The 21656-nt window shown below is 49.7% G+C and overlaps 9 protein-coding genes across 9 annotated transcripts; 5 read left to right on the top strand and 4 right to left on the bottom strand.

The window, feature by feature from the left end:
• Window positions 1–39: 39 nt before the first annotated feature.
• Window positions 40–1061, bottom strand: LAESUDRAFT_431020 (uncharacterized protein). Its single transcript, XM_040902439.1, has 7 exons — window positions 880–1061; window positions 781–825; window positions 692–724; window positions 613–639; window positions 486–557; window positions 297–426; window positions 40–236 (listed from the first exon to the last, which is right to left on the bottom strand). Exons 1-7 carry the CDS (start codon window positions 950–952, stop codon window positions 122–124), a joined length of 495 nt encoding a protein of 164 aa, XP_040759944.1. The 5' UTR covers window positions 953–1061; the 3' UTR covers window positions 40–121.
• A 1369-nt stretch (window positions 1062–2430) lies between these two features.
• Window positions 2431–4689, bottom strand: LAESUDRAFT_431017 (uncharacterized protein). Its single transcript, XM_040902438.1, has 3 exons — window positions 4514–4689; window positions 2821–4455; window positions 2431–2759 (listed from the first exon to the last, which is right to left on the bottom strand). Exons 1-3 carry the CDS (start codon window positions 4556–4558, stop codon window positions 2703–2705), a joined length of 1737 nt encoding a protein of 578 aa, XP_040759943.1. The 5' UTR covers window positions 4559–4689; the 3' UTR covers window positions 2431–2702.
• Window positions 4690–5324: 635 nt separating this feature from the next.
• Window positions 5325–6435, top strand: LAESUDRAFT_431177 (uncharacterized protein). Its single transcript, XM_040902440.1, has 2 exons — window positions 5325–6290; window positions 6349–6435. The coding sequence occupies exon 1, from the start codon at window positions 5486–5488 to the stop codon at window positions 6089–6091; it is 606 nt and encodes a 201-aa protein (XP_040759942.1). The 5' UTR covers window positions 5325–5485; the 3' UTR covers window positions 6092–6290; window positions 6349–6435.
• LAESUDRAFT_431014 (uncharacterized protein) lies at window positions 6221–7034 on the bottom strand. Its single transcript, XM_040902437.1, has 2 exons — window positions 6993–7034; window positions 6221–6942 (listed from the first exon to the last, which is right to left on the bottom strand). Exon 2 carries the CDS (start codon window positions 6863–6865, stop codon window positions 6350–6352), a length of 516 nt encoding a protein of 171 aa, XP_040759941.1. The 5' UTR covers window positions 6866–6942; window positions 6993–7034; the 3' UTR covers window positions 6221–6349.
• Window positions 7035–8780: 1746 nt separating this feature from the next.
• On the top strand, window positions 8781–10908 carry LAESUDRAFT_794023 (uncharacterized protein; the record flags this gene model as incomplete). The annotated part of the gene is made up of 4 exons (XM_040913946.1): window positions 8781–8809; window positions 8867–9042; window positions 9092–9545; window positions 10012–10908. 4 exons carry the CDS (start codon window positions 8781–8783, stop codon window positions 10796–10798), a joined length of 1446 nt encoding a protein of 481 aa, XP_040759940.1. The 3' UTR covers window positions 10799–10908.
• Window positions 10639–12532, bottom strand: LAESUDRAFT_685657 (NAD(P)-binding protein). The gene is made up of 9 exons (XM_040905898.1): window positions 12326–12532; window positions 12196–12266; window positions 12111–12142; window positions 11836–12050; window positions 11707–11781; window positions 11591–11649; window positions 11409–11540; window positions 11170–11349; window positions 10639–11110 (listed from the first exon to the last, which is right to left on the bottom strand). Exons 1-9 carry the CDS (start codon window positions 12469–12471, stop codon window positions 11037–11039), a joined length of 984 nt encoding a protein of 327 aa, XP_040759939.1. The 5' UTR covers window positions 12472–12532; the 3' UTR covers window positions 10639–11036.
• A 333-nt stretch (window positions 12533–12865) lies between these two features.
• LAESUDRAFT_662392 (uncharacterized protein) lies at window positions 12866–14012 on the top strand (the record flags this gene model as incomplete). The annotated part of the gene is made up of 2 exons (XM_040904987.1): window positions 12866–13135; window positions 13596–14012. The coding sequence occupies 2 exons, from the start codon at window positions 12866–12868 to the stop codon at window positions 14010–14012; spliced, it is 687 nt and encodes a 228-aa protein (XP_040759938.1).
• A 51-nt stretch (window positions 14013–14063) lies between these two features.
• On the top strand, window positions 14064–14681 carry LAESUDRAFT_631732 (uncharacterized protein; the record flags this gene model as incomplete). Its single annotated transcript, XM_040903404.1, has 1 exon — window positions 14064–14681. A coding segment is annotated over one exon (618 nt), but the record flags the coding sequence as incomplete, so codon positions are not given.
• Window positions 14682–15053: 372 nt separating this feature from the next.
• Window positions 15054–16405, top strand: LAESUDRAFT_662285 (uncharacterized protein; the record flags this gene model as incomplete). The annotated part of the gene is made up of 2 exons (XM_040904980.1): window positions 15054–16045; window positions 16084–16405. 2 exons carry the CDS (start codon window positions 15054–15056, stop codon window positions 16403–16405), a joined length of 1314 nt encoding a protein of 437 aa, XP_040759936.1.
• Between the last annotated feature and the right edge of the window lie 5251 nt (window positions 16406–21656).

The raw sequence follows: 21656 nt of genomic DNA, 5'->3' as shown, positions 1-21656 counted from the left end.
CTGTAGCATACCTGGTTCGTGTTTCCCATGTCATGCGGATGGTGGAACATTACGAGGATCATCGCAAGGTCAAAACTACATGTATACATGTCGTGAATTTTTGCTCCGGCTCGAGGGCCGTTCACAACACGAAGAGCGCGCCGGCGAAGATGCTACCGAGGACGGTCGCCGCGCTGACGAGCGTCGTGAGGGACACCGCCATGCCCTGCATGCCCACAGCAGCGTTGTGTGTTGCGCTGGTAGAGAGTATCGCCAATTAGTCTCCTTGCCTCTCCGATCCGAGGTAAAATGCTCACCTGGTGGACGGCACGAGGAACGTGTGGCCCGCGAAGGTCGTCGTCACCGGCTGGCTCGTGCCCGACGTTGCGAGCGTGATCGCCGCGCCACCGACGGAGGTGACCTCTACGATGGGCATGCTGCTGATTGCTGTGGGGAGACTGTCAGTGATGCACTGATGACAGGATGCAAGTAGGAATGAGACGTACTGGTGACGGTAGCGTAGACCTTGTCGGTCGAGGTACCGAGCTGCTTGGTGGCGGATTCGTAGATGAGCGTAGCTGAAGATGCAATATTGATTAGGTGGTCGAGTCTCCGAGTGCAAATTGATCTTACCAGACTCGTCGACTACTCCCTCGTGGTCTGTGCGGGCTGATCAGTATCTTTGCATTTGCATCTCGTCTCTGTGACTTACAAGCTGAAGTTGCCTCGCTGTAGGCAGAGTGAACTGTGCATGGCGGGGTGAATACTCATGATAATCACAGTTTTGTCACCTAGACATACCTGCCGAAGTCGCATCACCCCAAACGGAAGAGATGTCATCCAACACTGTAGCACCATCAGCACCAGCCCAGCATCCTAGCACCACCGACGATTACTCACGACCGCGCCGCGCAGGTGCCGCGTTGACGATAACGGCGGGGAGGAGCGCATACACAAACACTTTGGCCAGCATGTCGATAATGTCGTGATCGTGACTCGTAACGTTCACAAAAAATGCAAGGGACAGCACCAGGCTGTTTGTCGTGAAGAGAACGAAAGAGGGAGCTGGACTAGACCCGGAGAAGGCGAATGGGTGAGGTCGAGCTGTTTCGGTTGATGTTGAGGGGATTATATGCGGGCTGGTGCATCGCCTCGGTATGATGCACTCTCGCTAGTGCGTGATCGCTATGGATGAGCAATTTGATGGGTCTCAGCGGTGAAGACATCGCCTCCGGAGCAAAGCACATGACCAGACACGAAGGAGTGTTTGATCAAAGTCGATATATGCGCCTTCATGTTCATGACGAGCGCATCCACATTGGGGTTTCGGTGGCCCGATCGAATATGGCACATTCAGGCCGGTAGGGATCCTGTGCGAAAGATTCTACTATATGCAGGCCGTTAGATTTCGTTGGGAGACAAAGCACACCAAAGCTACTCACCACCCCGGAATCTGGTGCATCATGCTGCGCAGAGCAACGCTTTGATGTCTTGATTGATGGGACGCCCTCGCCAGCTGATACCGTGTTTCACGCACTATGATCCTAACCCATCGGAAACACAGCTGAACGGTGAGCTTCATCACATCACAGCCCGAGCTGCGGCTCCTGATGGCACCCGCATCAGGACCTGCGCCACCATCTCAGTCCACCACAGCCTGTGTCAGCACCGCCAATGTCATTAATTGAAAGCCGCACCCCGGCAATCACAAATGTCAATCGTCCAACCCGTCCAGGAGGCGTTTGACATGTACGACGTTCCCTGCAACTTCCATGCACCCAAACCCGACGTGCGGCGCAAGGAACCAGGGCGCGCGCGTCGGGCAAGCACATGGTGGGCGGCGTGATACGACAATGCGCCTGGCGACCGTGCTGATGGAACGCGTACGTGTCGCCGCTGATGACCGTGGCGCCGCTGCCACCTGCTTGAGTTTATCGGAAGGCGGGTGCTCGGGTCTGCGAGCAGGGAAGTTTGGAATTTTGGAAGCGTGTGGTAAGGCGTCTTTCTGTACTAGGGTTCAGTACGCTCAAATGGCTACGAATTCACCTGGTTGCGCTAAAATGCCGCCTAAACGGCTAACAGTACGCATAGAATATCGCTGCAAAACACCGACGATGGAGAAATTGTTGATGGACGGGGGTGTAAGCCACTGCAGATGTACTGTGGGACAAATACATTGAGCTCGCGGTATTCGCAAGAAAGTCTATACAAATTGCACCGCTTGTCTCCTCTCGCGCATTCTCACATATTAACTCCATGTCTAAGGAATAATGTAAGAATGTGCGCGCAGGCGTGGAGTGTTGCGGCGAAGAACGAAGAATGAAAGAACGAAAGAATGCTCGAAGCCCTCGCGCATAATTCGGAACAAGGATTCCATATGATCGGGCGAACTATACGAGAGATGATGCCGGGCGGAAGCAGAAGACAGATGTGTGATAGGTGATGTGGTAACCGATGATGACGATGACGATGGTGATGAAATGGATGCTGCGTTTGAGACGTGGACGTTTAGCGGCGAGGGCGGCGTTCGTGATTCGATGTCGATGTAAAAAAGGCGCGTGGTCGGTCGTGATCGAATCGTGGATGCAGATAAAATCCGATAGGAAATACAGCGCGCACTTGAGCGGCAGTTAATGGAACAACGTGGATGATATGGGACCGGGGGCTGTGATATTAGGCGAGTGTGAAGGTAGATTGAGGGGCGTTATCCGAGGCGTGGAGGTTCAATGTATTGAAGAGGGAGAAGCTGGAGAACGCGCCCGCCAGTCAAGAACGCCGCGCTATACGAACACGATGCAAGTCAGTCCATTGCAAGAAGGCGCTACAGCGGACCACACCCACCGAGATCGCGCGAAACTCCCTAACGTCTGTGGTCATCCTGAGCGAGACGCCCTGCCGCGCACATGCAATTTTGACAGCGTTTAGCTGCGGATGGCGTTCTCCGCCATGCCACACCTGCAGCGTGACCGCCCTGAGCGTCTCGCTGCGCTTAATCGTCTGCAGCACCGGTGACAGCCCGGTGTCCATATCCAAGCCAAAAGCGACGTGCTCCGTAGTGTCCGGAAGCATTTTGAATACAGATGGCGGGACCCATGCATTTTCGACCCTGAGCTCGCGGAGCGAACTGCATTGAGCGATGGCCGCCAGACCATCAGATCCACTGCACGTCGGGAGCGCGAGAGACTCTAGCTTCGCAGCATGGTAGTGAACAAAATACTCGAGCATCTCGGGCGACGGATCGCGCTCGAACTCGAGCACGCGCAGGGAGTCCCGGGATTTGCGCAGGAGGCACACCATGAAATCGACGGACGGCGTGGTCTGAAAATTGACACGCAACTTCTCGAGCGAGCACTCGAAGGGTGCCGGGTAGGTGAGCGGAATCCTTGGCGGCGTGCCGCTGATAGTGAGGCTCGTCAGGGAGCGCCAGATGGAGAGCAGCTGCTCGAGCGACGAGCTGTTATCCGACCAGTTGCTGAATTGGAGCGAGGCGATACGGGGGCCAGTACGAAGAAGCTCGAGGGTGGATTCGTCGAACGAAGGAGCGGAGCGCTTCATCCGGTTCGCGTCTGGTGCACCAACGACATCCTCACCGGGACCACCCTGGCCGTACAGGGCGAGATTAATGTCGTAAAGATGGGGACAGAGGGTGACCGCACGAGCGAAGGAACTCTGTGACAATGCATTTGGTTGATTGTGGTCCAAGACGACGCGCATATACTGAACGGCATTGCCGAGCATACGTCCGCGAGCAGTGGAACGGTCCACCGCTTGCAGGAAGGAGACACTGGCGGCCTCGCTGCGCAGAGTGACATGGCGGAACAGCAGCTTTTGCGCGATCACTGACCACTCGCCACATACCAGCGAGCAGTTCTTAAACAGCTGAACGTTTGATTCTGGTTCCGCGTCATCGAATGCCATCTCGAGGATGTGCATGACAATCTCGGTAGGAATATGGCATCGCGTTGAACTGGGACGAACACTGGAGTCTCGAGGAGGTTGCACGACGGTAAGATCGGACACTGTATCTTCTCGAGAGGTCTGTACACAGCGCATATGTACGACAGGGACGTCTCGAGGGTGGCATACCGTGAGGCCAAAAGCCAGGTAGTGGAAGCTGAAGAACGTCAAACCCGTCGAAAGCTGCCCGATAACCTTCCCAACCGAGAGGACGGCGAGGACGGCAAGGAGGAGAGCTGAGGGGACAGAGAAATAGATCCATGGCAGAGTCGTTCCTTTACAGAGTTCGCGAACGATGGAGCGGTGTGAAGGGATGCAGGTGGTCTCATTGCACAGAGTAATGTAGCGGAACAGCAACTCTTGCGCAATGACAGACCATTCGTTGCGCGCAAGCGAGCAACTCTTGAATAGATGTACGATGGACTTTGATCCTGCATGGCGCCGCGTTGGAGCGGGACGTACATTTGGATCTTTAGGACACAAAGTCGTAAGATCAGGCGTGCTATCACGCTGGATGGTCTGTGCATATACTTTATCAACGCGTCTGTGTGGCAGCGAGATCTCGAGAGTGACGCACCGTGTGACCAAAAGCTGAGTAGTGGAAGCTGGGGTAACCCATCATAAGCTGTCCGACAAAATTCCTGACCGTGAGGATGGCGAGAATGGCGAGAACGGCGAGGAGGAGAGCTGGGGGAGCAGCACAATAGAGCCATGACAGAGTTGCGCTTTTATAGGTGTGATTGGGGAGGCAAGGCTGGTTGACGTGCAGAGCGCGCGCTTCCCACCGCAGCTGCCAATGTCTATTGTCGGCAAAATCCGTCGTCCTGCATTCCTCGGCTGCCTTATCCGGAACTCACCGCCGCTGTCTGCGGCGATCCCGGAAATCATTCTTTCTCTTCCTTCTGCTGATTCCTCCTCTTTACCGCCAAAGCGGGCAGCACGGCCACTGTTTGCGATGAGACGCGAGTTGAATACACTTTTCTTAGCGTTCCACACCCCAGCCTCGAAGTCAACATCAGGATAGAGCGGTTAATTGTCCCCTTGACAGGCCGCCCGATGCGGAAAAAAACCAGATCTGAAGAGGAATCGCGGCTTTGCTTCTGCAGCCAATGCCCCCGATGGCTGCCCGAAATCCTGCTCTCGCGTGTGCGGCTGAGCTCTTTGGCGTACGAGTGCCCCGCAACGTTATTGTTGCACCCGTGGAAGATTGGCATCTCATGACCCATCAATGTCGCCGCAACGCACCACTTGTGAATGAGCTCGTCTCTAGCTGATTTTCACCTCCTCGGCCCGAGGACGCGAACAAAAGCAAAGATCCAAGACGACTCGTCCTGCGGGTCCGCTTCACAATAGAAACAGCTTGACCTCGTGCGAAGACACTCCATTGCCGTATTCGCTTCACACCACACGGCGGCACTCGCCGCTCGGGCGCAATGTTCGGGTCAGTACTGTGGCTCCACCACTGCATTTGATAGCGTCGCCTCCTTCCTACCACCGCCTCTCTACAGCCATCCCCGTAATCCTGTGCTTTCTTTGCTTTGAACTTGACATGTTCTCAGTGCTCCCTCACCTTCCCCCGATACAGTCACGACGCCTCGGGACCGGCATCTACTTCTCTCGATCACCAGCCTCGGTTGTCCTCGGTGCTCTGTATAGACGCGTCCTCTTACATAACTCTAACGCGTTCCACAGGTGGCGCCCGTCAGGGATGCCGCCACGGAAGGCGATACCCACTGGCGAGCTCTCGGCTCGCTCGACTCGAGGCAGTCGTTGCCATTTGGAGCAAGACGGCGGCGTTTCGTCGTCCTCGAGGCAGGCTCGCGTACATGCTCTCTGCCAATGGGCTGCAGCGATTCTCGTCGTACTCTGTCTTCGTATGCCTCCGGTACGCTCTGGACCGCGTCTCAGCCTGTTAGGCTTCTGCATTATGAGCGGTACCATTGCTTCGGTGATTCAATGTTCAATCGTGTTAATGCAATCGCGTACCCGCAATTCTCACCCACAGATGCATCCTCTCGGAACCTGCGAGGTTGTGAGAGAACAACTTGGACGCTCGCCCACGGACAGCATCGTGCTCGATGGTATTGTCCAAAGAACAGGCAGGCTAGACAAACATAACCCTCCTTCAACCTGGAAAATCGTAATGACGTCTTAAGCCGCACGAAGACGAAGAACAGGCTAGCTAGTAGCGAGCATGGGCATCAGCATATATCGGGACCTGCTGTCGGCCAACATCTTTGAACGCGCAAGAAGAACGCGATATATCTGCCCAACCAGTAGGCCTGGGATCTCGCGGTGTAGTTTTTTTAACTTGATTTCTGCTCTGATTTCCGATCAAGGGCCGGGAATCGAAGGTGCCGAGAATAGGTTTTAACTTTGATCGCACCGAGTCTCTGAAGCTCGGTTACAAAGTCTAGACTGGTGTTCGACTCGTCAAAACACTTCTACTCTGTGACAAGGAAGGGAAGGAGATAACGGGCACACAGAAAACGCTATACGCCGCCTGTACCTGCCATAGCATCTGTGGTATCTTGCAGAAGCCGTTACTGGTGCGCAGGTCTGAAACAAAAGCAACAGCATCCTCATAGTGCGTTTCGCCGACGACGCGTTGGTTCCACAATAAACGCACATTCGGGCAACGATGGCCTTTGGGGAGTAAAATCCCTATTATGGATTTCGGACGTTGTTCTTCGTTGACATATCTTGATGTACATGACACGTTCCGATAGGTTACACAGCTATTCGTGCACAGGGCAAGCGATCTTCCAAGGGCTATATTGCAGGAATGACGGCGCTGCGTGCGTTGAAGGTGTCTCTCGAAGTCGTCGACGACGGCCATAACAAACACGGCACCGGTAAACAGGCATATCAGAACACGGCAAAGGCCATATTTGCTGCTGGCCCAGACGAGGCAGGCGACCACCAGCATGACTACCACAATGTCACACAGAGCAGCGCGGATTCCACGGCTGCGCGTAGAACCGACTTCACGCTGACGTGTGTTATCTGCGATTCTGTCAGCTCAATATCGGGTACATACTCGAAACCAACGTTACCGTTGAAAACTTCATCCGTCCCGGCTGAGGAATTACTAGGGAATGCGAGGTCTTCACGCTTTGGTGCGGCAGTACGGGTGGGTGCATTGGCGGTTCCGCGCTCATCTGCAGACGATGTCAATATCTGCTCTCCCACGCCAATGTCTCGATACATACTGGATGCTCCATTCTTTGTTTTCCCAGCGTGCGACCGATCGGTGCAGTGTCCATCGATGAAAACTTACCATGAATGCCCAAAAGCGAAGACTGAAGCCGCCATGAGTGCGAGCGACAGTAAGGCTGCTACCGCAAAGCTGAAGGACGGTGCGACGAATAGCACTGCGTCCTCTGCGACGACTGGACCAGCTGTTCAGGGCGCTATAATCTCGGAGGCCTGGAGTACCTCCATGATAAGCCTTGTGACTGGCCATGAGGCAACCTTCATTGACTGCTCGACGCATGTGGATGACGCTGGCGAGCTGCGTGAGTGACCCTTATCCCCGCAGATATATAGGGTGTGCGGTGTGCGCGCGACGATCCTACCTTCCCTCCTGTTCGTGCAACGCTTTTGCTCCTCTGCTGGACGGTGTTCCTGGGGCGGACGATACTCCCCACCTTCGCGCGGATCCTTGCGTTCACGTGTGGCTGGATCTTACTCTATGCTCGTGATTCCATCTGACGATTGTACGATGACACGGCTGGGAGCTCGACGAACGATGCGGCATCCCGCCCATTCCGACGTTGGGGAGGAACATGCGTACGCCACGTTCACTCAAGGCATCTCCTAAGTCCCCTGGTCGCCGAATACTTGGTCTGCTATGCTGGCAAAAGGGTTCTAGTTGTACTCTCGTCGACCATTCTGGAACCAGCTTCGCGCCTATCCTGGCGTTGTCGTAGTTACGCAAATTATTCAACTGATTGACAATCAAGAGTCCGGAGCCATACTATCTTCCAGACAGCTTGAGAGGTGTTGACAGATGCAAAGGATCTCAGTCTCATGGTGTATGAGTGAATGAGGATCGATTTAACTCCAGGCACACGCTCATGAGCATTTGCTAATGCGAATCAGGTACAGCAGTGCGGTCGCTTGGCCATACGTTACACAGCCTGCACAGATTTATTTTTCCACGGGAAACCTGATGCAAAAATGGTGAAAATATCTTAAGTCTGGATATGGAAATAGTTTGGAAATTGGGCAGAGACAATTAAATTATGTTATGATTGTTTTACCGAAATGTATCAGCAATAGTGAGACTTTTTCCCAAAGGAACATATTTCAGTCAAAAATATGTGATACCGATATGTTTCGGGAAAGCAATTGTAACATAATTCAATTGTCTCCGCCCAATTTCCAAACTATTTCCATATTCAGACTCAAGATATTTTCACCATTTTTTTTATCAGGTTTTCCGTGGAAAAATAAATCTGTGCAGGCTGTGTTAGTAGAGTCTGAAACGAGAACAAGGCATTTGGGGGTCTTCTATATAAGGAAGCGGTGGGTCAGTCACGTTGTGGATGCGGAGCATCAAATATAATCTCCGCCCGAAGTCATCTTGCCGGCGCCGCAGGGGCGCCTCATATCCAACACCTTCAGTAATGGCATCGACGTCGCGCAGCTCGAAACCCGGATACAGTACTTCCTCTTCTCCGGCACCATCGACATTTCTTGACTCGATACCTGAACACAGTATTTCCTCTTCTACAAGAACATCTAAACGTCCCAGCGATGAGATACCGGCTTCACCGAATAAGATAAGGAAGACCCATGAAATGGACATCATGCAGAAAGCTGTGGATGTGGCGCAAGGCATGCGTTTGTTGTTAGAGGCTGTTGACAGGTATTTGTTGTTCTTGCATATAGATTGCTGTATATGGGCTGAGCAATTTTATATTAGAACACTTTCGGCGCTCGAAGGAGTAGGTGTACCAGCAGCCGAAAATCGCCTCATCGTGGCGCATTGGCATCTTGCAATAGCGCTGACTATCGCACGGGACACGGACTGGGATGATAATAGCCGGTCCTTGCTTGATTGTCGTCTGGAGATACCGGAAAATGCACCAGAAGAGGACAGTGAGTGTGTCCTCATCTTTTTTTATGACACGGCCTTGACCTAGCATAGGGAAAATCCTGGAGACATATAATCATAAATATATCTGCTTCAGCGAGCTGCAGAAACGTGTCCTGGAGGACAAACTCCCTTCACCCTCTATGTTTGGCAAGGCAGGCCCAGAAGGCTGGCGCAAGACGCAATACACAGATGTCCGTATTCTATGCCTTCGTCCTCCTGCAGCCAAGGGCCTTCCATTGCGCATGCTGCACAATGTTTTCCGCCAGTTTACGCTAAACCTTCACAAGCCGCTTCCCAAGGGATCGGCCACTGCAGACTCTGCTACTCGCGTCGCTGCGACTTTGTGCGCAGAGATGGGAAAGGCATTTGATAACGAAACCCAACGCTCAGAGACATTCGACACATGTTTCTTCCCGCTGTTTTCGGATGGGGATAGGTGGAAATCCGAACATTTGGTGAAAGCGAAGATAGATTCCCATCATGGCAAGGTGAATCGTGCATTGTTGTGGGTGGATCTCATAGTAATTTGCCTGCGTGAGGACAAATGGAAGATGGGTGAAGGAGGTGGCAATGTCTATATGCAGATAACGCGCGATTATGACCTTGCAGTCAAGAAGTTGCGCGAGAAGAAAGAACCGTCCGAGAAGGCATTTCTGGAACAGGGTGCGCCAACGTTTCTGGTGTGTGTGCTTGGTATGTGTCATGAACGTCAGTATGCATTCACGCGTGGACATCTAATGATTAACGGACAGGAACTCTGTTGTTCATCGCGGGCGGTTTCCATGATGGACGAAGAACCATCGTGGAACCACTGAGTGATGGAATTTTCATGCTGAATGACGACACAAACGTACGGCAGCAGAAGGTTGCAACTTTGTTGTATGCGCTATCCCAAGGCATATCTGCATCAAAGAAGTGTGTAACACCCACGATGCCTTCCATTTGCGGCCATTTCTGATACTGCCTTATAGCCTGCTGAATGAGACAAAGTCATTGTTGAAAGAGGGAAAGCCACACTCGCCTACCTCACTCCCTGCGTCCACTCCTCGTATTTATACATCATGCACATTATATGAAGGCAGAGGCACGCAAGGCAGTCTCACCTTCACGGAAAACATTTCTGGTCAGAAGGACAATCGACTTCTATTTGCTGCCTCACTGTCTTCATCGAAGCATTCTGCATTACCGGTACTCGTGAAGTTGGTCAATGAACCCTATGGTGAGGACGTGCACCGTCTGCTGGCACGCCACCACTTTGCGCCTTCCCTCTACGGTTATGCACGCTATGAGGGAGCTCCGTGTGCGTATATTATGGAGTATCTTCAATCACCGACTTGGACCACCTTGTACAACTTTTCGCGCGGCAATGCCTCCAACAACAACGACAAGAGGGCCATTCGGAGATCGTTACAACATCTAGTGGGGATATTGGAGGACAATCAAGTCGTGCACGGTGATCTAAGGCCTGTTAACATCATGCTGCAAGTCGATGATGAGCGCAAGCTAGTCAGATCGAAGGGCCGTAAGAGTACTGCGAAGATCAGGGTGGTCGACTTCGATTGGGCGGGGAAAGCTGGGGAGGTGCTCTATCCTGTGCTGCGTAATCAGGACATCGATTGGCCTGGTAACTCTGGTGGACCAATCGAGGGCGGGCAGGACCGTCAACTGGTTAAGTCGTGGTTTTACGAAGCCTTTTCCCTTCCCTTCGACACCGTACCGCCCAAGAACGCCGATCTCGAAGATAGACGCCATACCTGAACAAAGTCCTTTCTATTACAGCTACCTTTGTAGGCACTCCGTTAATCCTTTTTATCGATTATTTGCACACTTGACGGCAGCTTGCTATACTGAGAGGTTATTGAGTGAAAGGCACAACGCATCCACTGGATGATCCGAGCCTAATCGATATTGTCCATGCAAACAAGTGGCCGTTCACAATACACAAGCATCGTCACACCGCGTGAGATAGACAGTCCGAATGTTCACCGTAAACCTCTCAAGCTACCGGCTTCGCGCCTGTCCTGGCGCTGTCGTAGTTCTCATTGAACCATTTCACCGTGTCATTCAGGGCTGCGGAGAGCATGCATGAGCATAAGGCGACACGTCAAAAGGGACCAGGTACCACGTACCTTTATCGAACGGCGTGAACTGGAAGTCACCAATGAGCGACAGCAGCTTCTTGTTCGATGCCGGCTTGCGGAACTGCCCATCTGCGCGGGTCGTGTCGAACGTGTACTCGCCCTTGTAGTCCATTGCCTTGACGATTGCATCCGCAACTTCCTTGATGCTCACCTCCTCGTCCTCACCGACTGCATAGCACTCGGTCAAGATACGGCAGACTTGCTCGCGATGTAAATGCTGAACTCACCTGAGAGGATGACAGGCTCGACGTCGTCGTACTTGCGAAGCCGCCAGATGAATAGCTTGGCAAGATCGTAGGAGTATATGAACTGCCGCAGCGGTTTCCCAGTACCGGATATGACGAATGGAGTGCCATTCTCTGCGACGAAATCAGATACTACGAATCCCCTGTTTTGCATACAGATGTACTCTTCGCGAGGTAGCACTTATGGATCAGGCCTGGAATGACATGTGAGCCCTCCAACTTGCTACATGAAAATAATGATTAGCGAGGACATGGGGGTAGCAAAGATTACACATCGCACAAGTTGTCGTTGGGGCCGAACACATTGGTCGGGATAGCCGAAGTGAAGTTGCAACCATACTGGTCCTTGTATGCACTTGATTGCGCGTTGTAAGCACACATGAAAGGCCGCATTAACTGAGAAACGCACTGGTTCTGGACATCCACCATTCTCTTCGCGTGTGCATACCCGAAGTTACTCTCGTGCGGCAGGCCCAGGTGGATCTTGGTCTCGTCCAGCGGATACGTGACCTTGTCCGGGAAGACACATGTTGAGAGGCATGAGATGACCTTCTTTGTATTGTTCAGGTATGCATTGTGGAGGACGTTATCGTTGATGAGGATGTTGTCCCGCAGGAATGTGAGCTAGGGGCAGCGCATGTCAATGAGACCTTGCGTGATCCACGGTGTTTAATAAGGCAGTACCTTGTACTTCATGTTCTTGAAAAGGCCGCCAACTGCGTGATATAAGCTGGCGATCCTGTGCTGTCTCAATAGTATGCGATCTCACCGAACGCGGCGAGGTGAATAACATGGGTCGGCTTGTACTTCTCAAACAACTTCTTCATCTGTTCCGGATCCCTAGCTCGTCCTCGGGCCCTCAGCAAGACATGCGTGGCACATTGACATAGCCACCTCACCTCAGATCAGCTTCAGAGGAGCCAACGAATATCCACCGTTCGCCGGGCTGCTTACCAAAGCGCGACCCCTCCGGCTCTGTCTCAATGACATGCTGGATAGCCTTGCCCACAAGACCAGTACCTCTAGTGACTAGAATGACAGACATATTGCAGGCAAGGAAAGTTGGACGTCGCGAATGGGAAGAGAAGGTACAGTTATCGAGGTCCGAGGAGAATTAGTTGCAGGTGTTGTAGATGACGCCCGGTACGGTTCGGACCGGTCACTGCACTGCCCTTCCACTCCGCCGTCTCATACCCAGGCATCTTTACTGTACACTGCTCTCTCACTCCCAGTGAAAATCCTGTCTGGAGGGAACGAGTGACGTTGTGGCAGAATGGTGCCAAGAGAAAGTCCGATGAGGCAAATCGGGGCAAAATGAGTGGTTGAGCGCCAAGACGCGCGACGCGGCTTATAATTAGTTAGGTAACTGAAACTGCTGTCTGCGTCCTCCCGCGCAACCGTCGTTTCAATTTCATGCACTTCAATTACTTGCCACGAGCATGCGTGACTCTGAATCAAAATCGGCTGGTCCCAAAGTCTACTACTGCAATTGCCCGAGGTTCTGCAAAGTCCAAACACGAGTGTCAAAGACGACATACTATGCACATAGACAATATCGTGAAGGCAGCTCTACCCGAACATCACACCGAGATTCCACTTCATCATCATCAGTGAACTCTGCGGCAACACATATAGCTGGTGGGGAGCCTCGCGAACTCGAAATCTCAACCGCTCGCAAGCGTAGGCACGAAGATGACCATGAGCTGCAGGTGGTAAGAATAAATCGTTTCAGAATGTTAGACAGTCTAGAAATCGAATACTGTGCTTGTACAGAATGACCAAAACCTGCAGGATGGTCATCCTGAAGGGCCTGCGCATTCCTCTCAGATGAATGGGCACGAGAATGATCCTAACGTGCTAATGGTAAGAGTAATTTCGTATTCTAAGTTTCCTCTATCGATATACAATTTGTTATTTGCATAGGATGATGGAGCGTCTCAGCGTGACAGCTCCGAAGAGTGCATGTCTAGCTTCCGAAAGGGCGAAAATGATATCTCACCCATGGCATCTCATGCTAGTGGACCGATTACTGGATGTGGAGCAGAAGGAGAGCAGGCAGTCGCGAGCCATTCTACAAATGCAGGCAGTTTGCCTGACGATTCTCTTGTGGCTGCACCAGATGATGGATCCAAACATTCTATCGCTGATCCCAACACAGGTCTCTTGGAGCAATTGTCATCTGCTGTTGATCCTGGAAGCCTTGCTGATCCTCTCGACGGAGCACTCCCTGATATGCCACTTCCTGACTCAGCTGTGCATTCATCTGCTGCAGTGAATGATGACAACTTCGCAGATGAGTTTGATGACATGCTCTGTGCACCACGGATTGAAGAACTGAGGATTGCCGCAGATTTCAAGCGCCTGCTGGCAGATGCGAGTTGGGAAAACTCAGATCTTGACAAGGACACTATACACTGCTTGCAACATCCATTGGAAGAGCCTCTCAGCATCGATGAAGATCCCGATCTGCTGTATTCTATAGAGCTTTATCTCGCCGTGGGATCTGCCTCTCAACGTGTCTATGAATCCGTGTGTCAAGCTGGGTTACGACGATTTCCAAATGTCAAGATCCTTGCTTATGACTAAGTCAAACGCCGTATCGCCAATATGACGGGGATTCATGCATTGAAGCATGACATGTGTATCAACAGCTGCCTCGCATTCACAGGGCCCTTCGAAAATGACGAAGTGTGTCATTATTGTGATGAGCCACATTACGACATGAAGATTCTCCATGCAAGTCACGGCAAGAAGAAGGTCGCTCGCCAAGATTTCTATACCATCCCCCTCGGGCCCCAGCTCCAGGCTCTTTCATGCTCTACTAAGGGCACCATGAATATTCGGCATGGTCACACACAACTTCGCACGATAATTGACGGGTTAAAGTCCACTAATGGAGTGCTCGAGGAGTGGAGTGACATATACCATGGTGAGCAGATCATCCAAGCCGTCAAACGCGGTGAAATACAGGAACGTGACATGATTCTGATGTTTTCGATTGACGGTGCACAACTCTATCGCTACAAGGCATCAGACACCTGGATATATATCTGGGTGCTCTTTGATTTGCCCCCAGAGTTGCGATATAAGAAGAAACATGTTCTTTCCGGCGGCTTCATTCCAGGCCCCAACAAACCAAAAAATCTCGATTCCTTTCTATTTCCGGGTCTTCATCATGCTCAGACACTCATGAAGCATGGGTTTCACTTCTGGGATGCCCTTGATGGCAAGCTGTATGATTGCCGACCATTTGTACCATTTGCGGCTGCAGATGGGCCAGGTCTTGCTCAAGTCAACGGTGGTACGGGTCACAAAGGGTGCCGTGGATGTCGTATGCACTGTGAATTGATCGGATGACACAAAGAAAATGTGCCGCATTATTACCCTGCTCTTGCCAAACCTCTAGGCTATACTATTGCTGGATGTGATCATGATGACGTAGACCTCACGATCATTGATCCTTATCCCTCTGCCGAGGAGTATATATCCAACCTTCACTACGTCTTAGAGTCTACTTCAGATGGTCAATACAAGAAGCGACGTCGCAAGACTGGAATTGCCAAGCCAAGTCTCTTTAGTGGGCTCTCGCGTACTTTCTCTATGCCTGGATGTCTAGCAATTGATTTAATGCATCTCATTGCTCTAAACATACCAGACTTGCTTCTTGGACTGTGGCGGGGCACACTAGATTGCGAAAGACCTGATGATAGGTCAACTTGGGACTGGGCAGTCTTACGAGGTGAAACATGGAAGACACATGGTGAGGTGGTTGGGAAGACACTTCCATACCTTCCTGGCTCATTCGATAGGCCGCCTCGTGATCCCGCAGAGAAACTGAACAGTGGATATAAAGCATGGGAGTTTCTGCTTTATATATTCGGCATGGGGCCTGCACTGTTCTACAATGTCTTGCCTGAACGATACTGGCAGAATTTTTGCCAACTGGTGGCAGCAGTTCGAATACTTCATCAGCGCAAAATCACACGAACACAACTCAAGCATGTGTATCAACTGATTCTGGAGTTTACGAAGACCTTCGAGAATTTATACTACTGTGCTCGGCAAGAGCGCATCCACTTCTGTCGCCAAAGTATACATGCATTGTGGCATATATCTTGGGAGGTTATTCATGTCGGACCTCCTGTCTATTACACACAGTGGACGATGGAGCGTACAATTGGGAATCTCGGAGAAGAAATCAAGCAGCCATCAAATCCTTACAAGAATTTATCAGAGCAAGGGCTTCGACGTGCACAGGAGAATGCTCTGAAGGCTATGATACCTGCACTTGCAGAAGGCAAAGATGACACAGACACATATCGTCTTCCTCGTGGTGCCATTGATATTGGTGGTGGTTATACCTTACTACGTGCAAGAGAAGAGGTACTACACCACATTCCTGGCCCTGAAGCGGTAGCCTTTCAGCGCTTTTTGTCAAATGCTGATAATTTCACTGAAGGTTGGGATGGTAAAGCCACAAAATGGGCACGTTTGCGCCTTCCAAATGAACAGATTGCATGCTCAGCATGGAAGGAGAACCTGAAACCCTTGAACAAAATTCGAACTGCTCAAAATGTAAAGGTGAATACCTCCAATGTCATCTATGTATGGGACTCATTGTCTTGCATATTCAATTATAGCTTCACCTGGGTGACAGTATTCGATTTGCAGAGGTCCAGTACTACTTTTGTGCCTCAGTCCAACGGCAAATGGTTATACTTGCAATGGTGTCAATGTATAGTCAGCCTGACTCTGATCTTCTTGAGAGATCACATAATATGGTATGGGTTTTCAAATATCCTGAATCTCTTTCCCTTCGTGTCGTTGAAGTGAAGAACATTGTGTCAGTAGTAGCCATGATTCCAGTTCCACATTCTCTCGGTATGCCCCAAAATGGGCAGTATTTCTTCTTGGTAGAAAAACCTGGTTTAGATGTTGCATGGCTTGGTGGTGCTGTAGAGACGATCATAGAGGAGTAGGATAATGTACTATTTTTGCTATAACAAGTGAATCATGCACGAAATGTTTCTGGTCTGCCCCAAGAATCTGTTATAAGCGCCCAAATTCCGTGGCTACCGTAACATTATTTGGTGTTTAAACTCCTGGTATGCCACAAGAAAAAAGATTTCTTTGGCTCAAGATTGTCACAAATACAGTCCTTGTGACCCTAACCATTCTCATATAAATACCTGTCACAGATTTTCGTCACAAAGTCCGCACGTGACTTTTCTCACACCACAGATCACGTGCTTCACCAATATCTCATGCCACTCAGCCACAGACGCGACGCGTAGAGATCAGGTGATAGTCCACATCACATGTTATGGTCCAGACCCGTGGATGATACGGTCGGACCTGTCGATTCCAGGATACAATAGAGGCACCCATTTTGGGAACAAAAGGAACAAGGACTATTGTTAAGCATCGGCCTTCCGCTTCCTATTAGTTTAGCCAGAAGCCTAGATAGGTACGATGTTCACATCGGAGAACAAAAGGGAAACCAAGATAGGCACGATGTGCACACGCATTACTGCGGCAACCATCGATCTTCCCACTTATTGTTCTACTTCCAGACATCCTATTGTTTCATGTACGGCCATTTGCTTATACCCGTAGATAGGTAGCTTAGGTAAGATAGCCTGCTGTATGTGTATATAAGACCAGCCATGTAGGGGACGAAACCTCAGATTGTTTCTCCTCGTCTACTACCTGTAGCACTCACTGAGCTCACCAGCTCCTTCATATATCTCTCGCCCTTTCCTGCGTCTGCCAACATTGACCAGTAAGTCAACAGGCTCTTGCGCCACATAGGGTTCAGGGGGATACCTTTGGGATCAGGGGGATCAGGGCAGCACGTTCCACGTGACTGTCCCTTTTTAGTCTTTTTGATCTCTTGTCCGGTGTTACCGTGACAATACCCTAAGCGCCAGCACTAAGCGCTGGACCAGGCTATACATCACTTAGCCAGGTATCCAAGCGCACATCTGTATATTACACGGATGGTGCTGACGCACATAGCATATTACATTACATATGCTGGTATAGAGAATAGGTTACATGGGTTACCTGTGAAGGGCTAGATCCAATATATAGTCTCATGTCCTCGCGTGACCTCCAGCAGGCTATGCTGCTACAAGGGCCTACAGCCGAAAGGTGCCCAGTAAGCGTAGAACGAAGGAAATCTAGTCACGTGACTAAAAGCCCTAAAAAGGAATACGTCACAAATGTGCCGATCATATACAATCTGACACAATGGATCATATCATGATCATAGTTCCCAAGGGAACCATTGAGTCCTACAATAGATTGTATCGGCACGTGACTTATCGGGATCAACCAGAGATCAATTGACTAGTCGCCGATATAAGTCCTGGCCATTAAGCCACATAGGACTTGCGACCTATTAATAGTCATGGAGATAGATCTCATAGCGTCTATTAGACTGAACCAACCAACCTCAATCCTAGTCTCTCCAAGAGACCTGCTAAAGGATTAGAGCAAGGCAGTCTACGCTATCCTTATCCCGAAGATATGACAGAACGGCCTTTTACTAGACTTAGCATATGTGACAACCCGATCCCCGAACAGGATCCTCAATAGGGTTGCGACATTAAGTCTGAGCCTTTCAGAGCCATAAAAGGTCTAGAGTAATCTCGGACATCATTGTGCGCAGTATATCACATGCGAATCACATAATGATGTCACGAGTCCAGACCTATCTCAAGTACACATCACGTACAAGCTCAGATCCACAGACCGGATAAGATCTGACCCTGATAAGAGGCCACCGATCCGGCATCTAAAGAAGTCTTGACCTGGTTCCCACTTGATATTAGAAGAAGCCATGACTGAGTCTTCTATAGACTCCTGTATTAGTCTTGGCTGATATCAAAGTGGATCTCCGGGGCACTGTCGGGTGTTTCACCTTGACAGTTGTGGGATACATAATTCCTGATGGAAATACGTAAACGTCTAGTGGGGATCCAAAGAGGTTCCTTCAGTTAAGGATACTCACGGCGCAAGCCATGGTCCAATAGATACACGTAGTTATAATAAGGTCATAAGGTCATAAGGTCATGAACAATAAAGCGGCACCATTAGAAGGTATTTGGCGCAGCACCTCATCGTATGTGTACAATAAGGTAGGTTCCCACACCGGCTCGATCTGTAGGTCCATACCCGGTATCAGGGGTCCTGGATCTAACATACTTGCCATATAAGGGTTCCTAGTATACATACGTATTATAATATGAAGTAGGATAGACGGTATATCGGGGTACTCCCCTGCTTGTATATATACTAGGGTCAACTGGGAGTAGATCCCCAGTTCTATCATACTTCCCCACCTGGGGCTCACTCCTATCTGAGTCCTAAGGGACTGGCTAGCGATCCAGGTCAATGACCATCCGACATGGGACTTCAGGCCGCCTAACTGAGGGCCTGCTTGTAGTTGTGTAGTGATACACATTATCCTGCCACCACCCTCTCTAGTCGCCATATCACGTCGACCATTATGAGTTGGTTCTGGATGTTAGAGGTAATTCATGTCTAGTCAGGACTACATAGGTGCCGACACATTAGCTTGTGTTCGGAGACTATTCCCTAGTAGTTCGTGGCATTATGATAGAACTCATCATAAGCGGTCTCTCACCGCTTGTCCGTTTAAGTACGACGTCCACCCACATGATAGTGGTGTTATCTCTTCACCTGACGTTCCGTCAGTCACCGGCACTACCCATGCTCTGTGCAACCTCGAAGAATAACACTTGGACACTGTACGGACACCTAAGATCCCGTTAGCAAGGATCTTACTAGATCAGACGAGTGTATATAAGCTGTGACTGCGCTACGGTGTAACCAGTGTAAATACATTTAACTCTGGTTTAGGTTCTGTCCTGTACGAAGAGTCTATTCTCTCCGCCATCTCTTGCAAACAAGAAGCAAGCTTACAAGATGCTTGGGACTAGCTACCATCGAGACCTTTGTATACGATACGAATAATATACGAGAATACCCTCATCGAATATTATATAAATTATATATCAAAGATCTCAAACCATCATTGCATTACTCACGCACGAATATTGAGTCGCTCTATCTACCAAGCAATAGTACTCAGTGGCTTCATCCACCACAAATATTCATCACTAGTTAACTCTACTCCATAAAAACATTACTATGGATCTTCCACGAGAGCAACGCGGAGCCGCTATTCCGCTTACTCCACCTTTCATCAAAAGTTTCACATCTTCAGTAAAGATGTATTGGCCTATATCTACCATCGGGCTTTGGGAACAAATCCCACAAAGTGATCAGTGAAGGCTCATAAATGCCTTGCAGCAGTACAGACAATGGACAGGTCAAGGGTATTTCGAACAACACAAGGTCGAATTCTTCATCCAACCAGGAGCACTTTGGTACCAGTGGCGACTTCATGAAGTCCACCATGTCACAAAATACCAAGTGTCTTACCTAAACTGGTGGGACTGGATTAATTCCATTGAAGAAATCCTCATAGACCTTGACTCGGAACCCATAATCTGCTTGTCCTTCCATCAAAAAAGGAAGCTGTACTGTAAGGTGCAAATCACGAGACAAAAAGGAGCATATCACGCCTCTGTCCCACGGTACCAATCACGTCCCGAATAGGTCAAATTGGAAAATGAATATGATAAAGGATAACAGGAAGAATACATGTCTGGCATAGCAATCAAATACATTGTCCCTCTTATAAAAGCAACGGCCGCTTTGAGCGCCCTCTAGGTTGACTTTCAGATAACGATTGTTGTGGTTACATCACAACCGCATCCCTCATATATATTACACACCCTCCTCATTATCAAGCGACCTTGACGCTGCAAGATTCAAGAATTCGTGGTTACATCACAACCCTTTTTATATGAATTTCTCATGAATCAACCCAGTAATACTAAAGAAAGCAAGACTTCACGTTCACTCCAGACAAGTAGATGCACATTCCTACTTGTAGAGGAACAAAGAAGTCACTATAAGCTTAATTAGTAGGGTTCTAGCAGCCTATGTCAATGTCATCGTCCTTCCAGTAAAATAAGGACCCATAAATGACATCGCTTAACTTCAATATAAAATATTCGCAATCCTGTGTTTTGTAAGGCATACGCTTATAAGCAACAGAAACCCGACTCGAGCTCAATAAGCCAGTAGCAAAGGCTAACTCGAGTCGCCATACCCAAGAAAGAAAGACTGCCCACAGTCAGCATCGCTGACTTTAAACAAACGTTCAGGGCCTGTAGTCTATCTTCAAGGGAGTTCAGCCTCAGTTATATCACAACCATTTCTGTTGCCGTACACATATTGGATATCTATAAAGATATCTTTGGCAGGTTGTATCGAATCACATCACGATTCAAATAATACACCAATAAACCTCTGTGTGATCAATAAAACCAACCACGTAGACACAAATCCTTCGAATGAAGGGTGTATATGGGTGAATGGTTAGATCATCTGTAAAGCAGACTTTTATGGTTTATGCCAACGAGTTAAAATCCTAGCCATTAGATCGAAGCTGACTGCATATGGTTTAAAGTATGCATGCATGGCAAGATCTGTGACGTCCTCAACATAAGGACCTGTAGTCACCTAGGCTTCGAATAAACTCATGTCTAGTCCAATATTAATAAACGAATACACAAAATCTTAATTAAACATTTGCACAATAATGCTTCGGACTGACAGCGGTTCCTACAATAGAAGTATTAGCAATGTTAACAAGTAAATGGATTTATACCATTACCACAAACCTATAAGCCACTCATCAAGAAATGACTCACTGGGCCAACTGATAATAACCCAGTATCCTCGTGGATAGATTGTAGTACGTCTGCCAGGAAGGTCGAGGATATCGACGTGTAGATTGAAGTATGCACGTTGTCACGGTAACACCGGACAAGAGATCAAAAAGACTAAAAAGGGACAGTCACGTGGAACGTGCCGCCCTGATCCCCCTGATCCTAAAGGTATCCCCCTGAACCCTATGTGGCGCAAGAGCCTGTTGACTTACTGGTCAATGTTGGCAGATGCAGGAAAGGGGTGAGAGATATATGAAGGAGCTGGTGAGCTCAGTGGGTGCTACAGGTAGTAGACGAGGAGAAACAATCTGAGGTTTCGTCCCCTACATGGCTGGTCTTATATACACATACAGCAGGCTATCTTACCTAAGCTACCTATCTACGGGTATAAGCAAATGGC

This window comes from Laetiporus sulphureus, assembly GCF_001632365.1.
Source record: "Laetiporus sulphureus 93-53 unplaced genomic scaffold LAESUscaffold_50, whole genome shotgun sequence".
Taxonomy (NCBI): domain Eukaryota; kingdom Fungi; phylum Basidiomycota; class Agaricomycetes; order Polyporales; family Laetiporaceae; genus Laetiporus; species Laetiporus sulphureus.
Note: the sequence above shows the minus strand (reverse complement) of the source record. Positions and strands in the feature narration are given on the sequence as shown.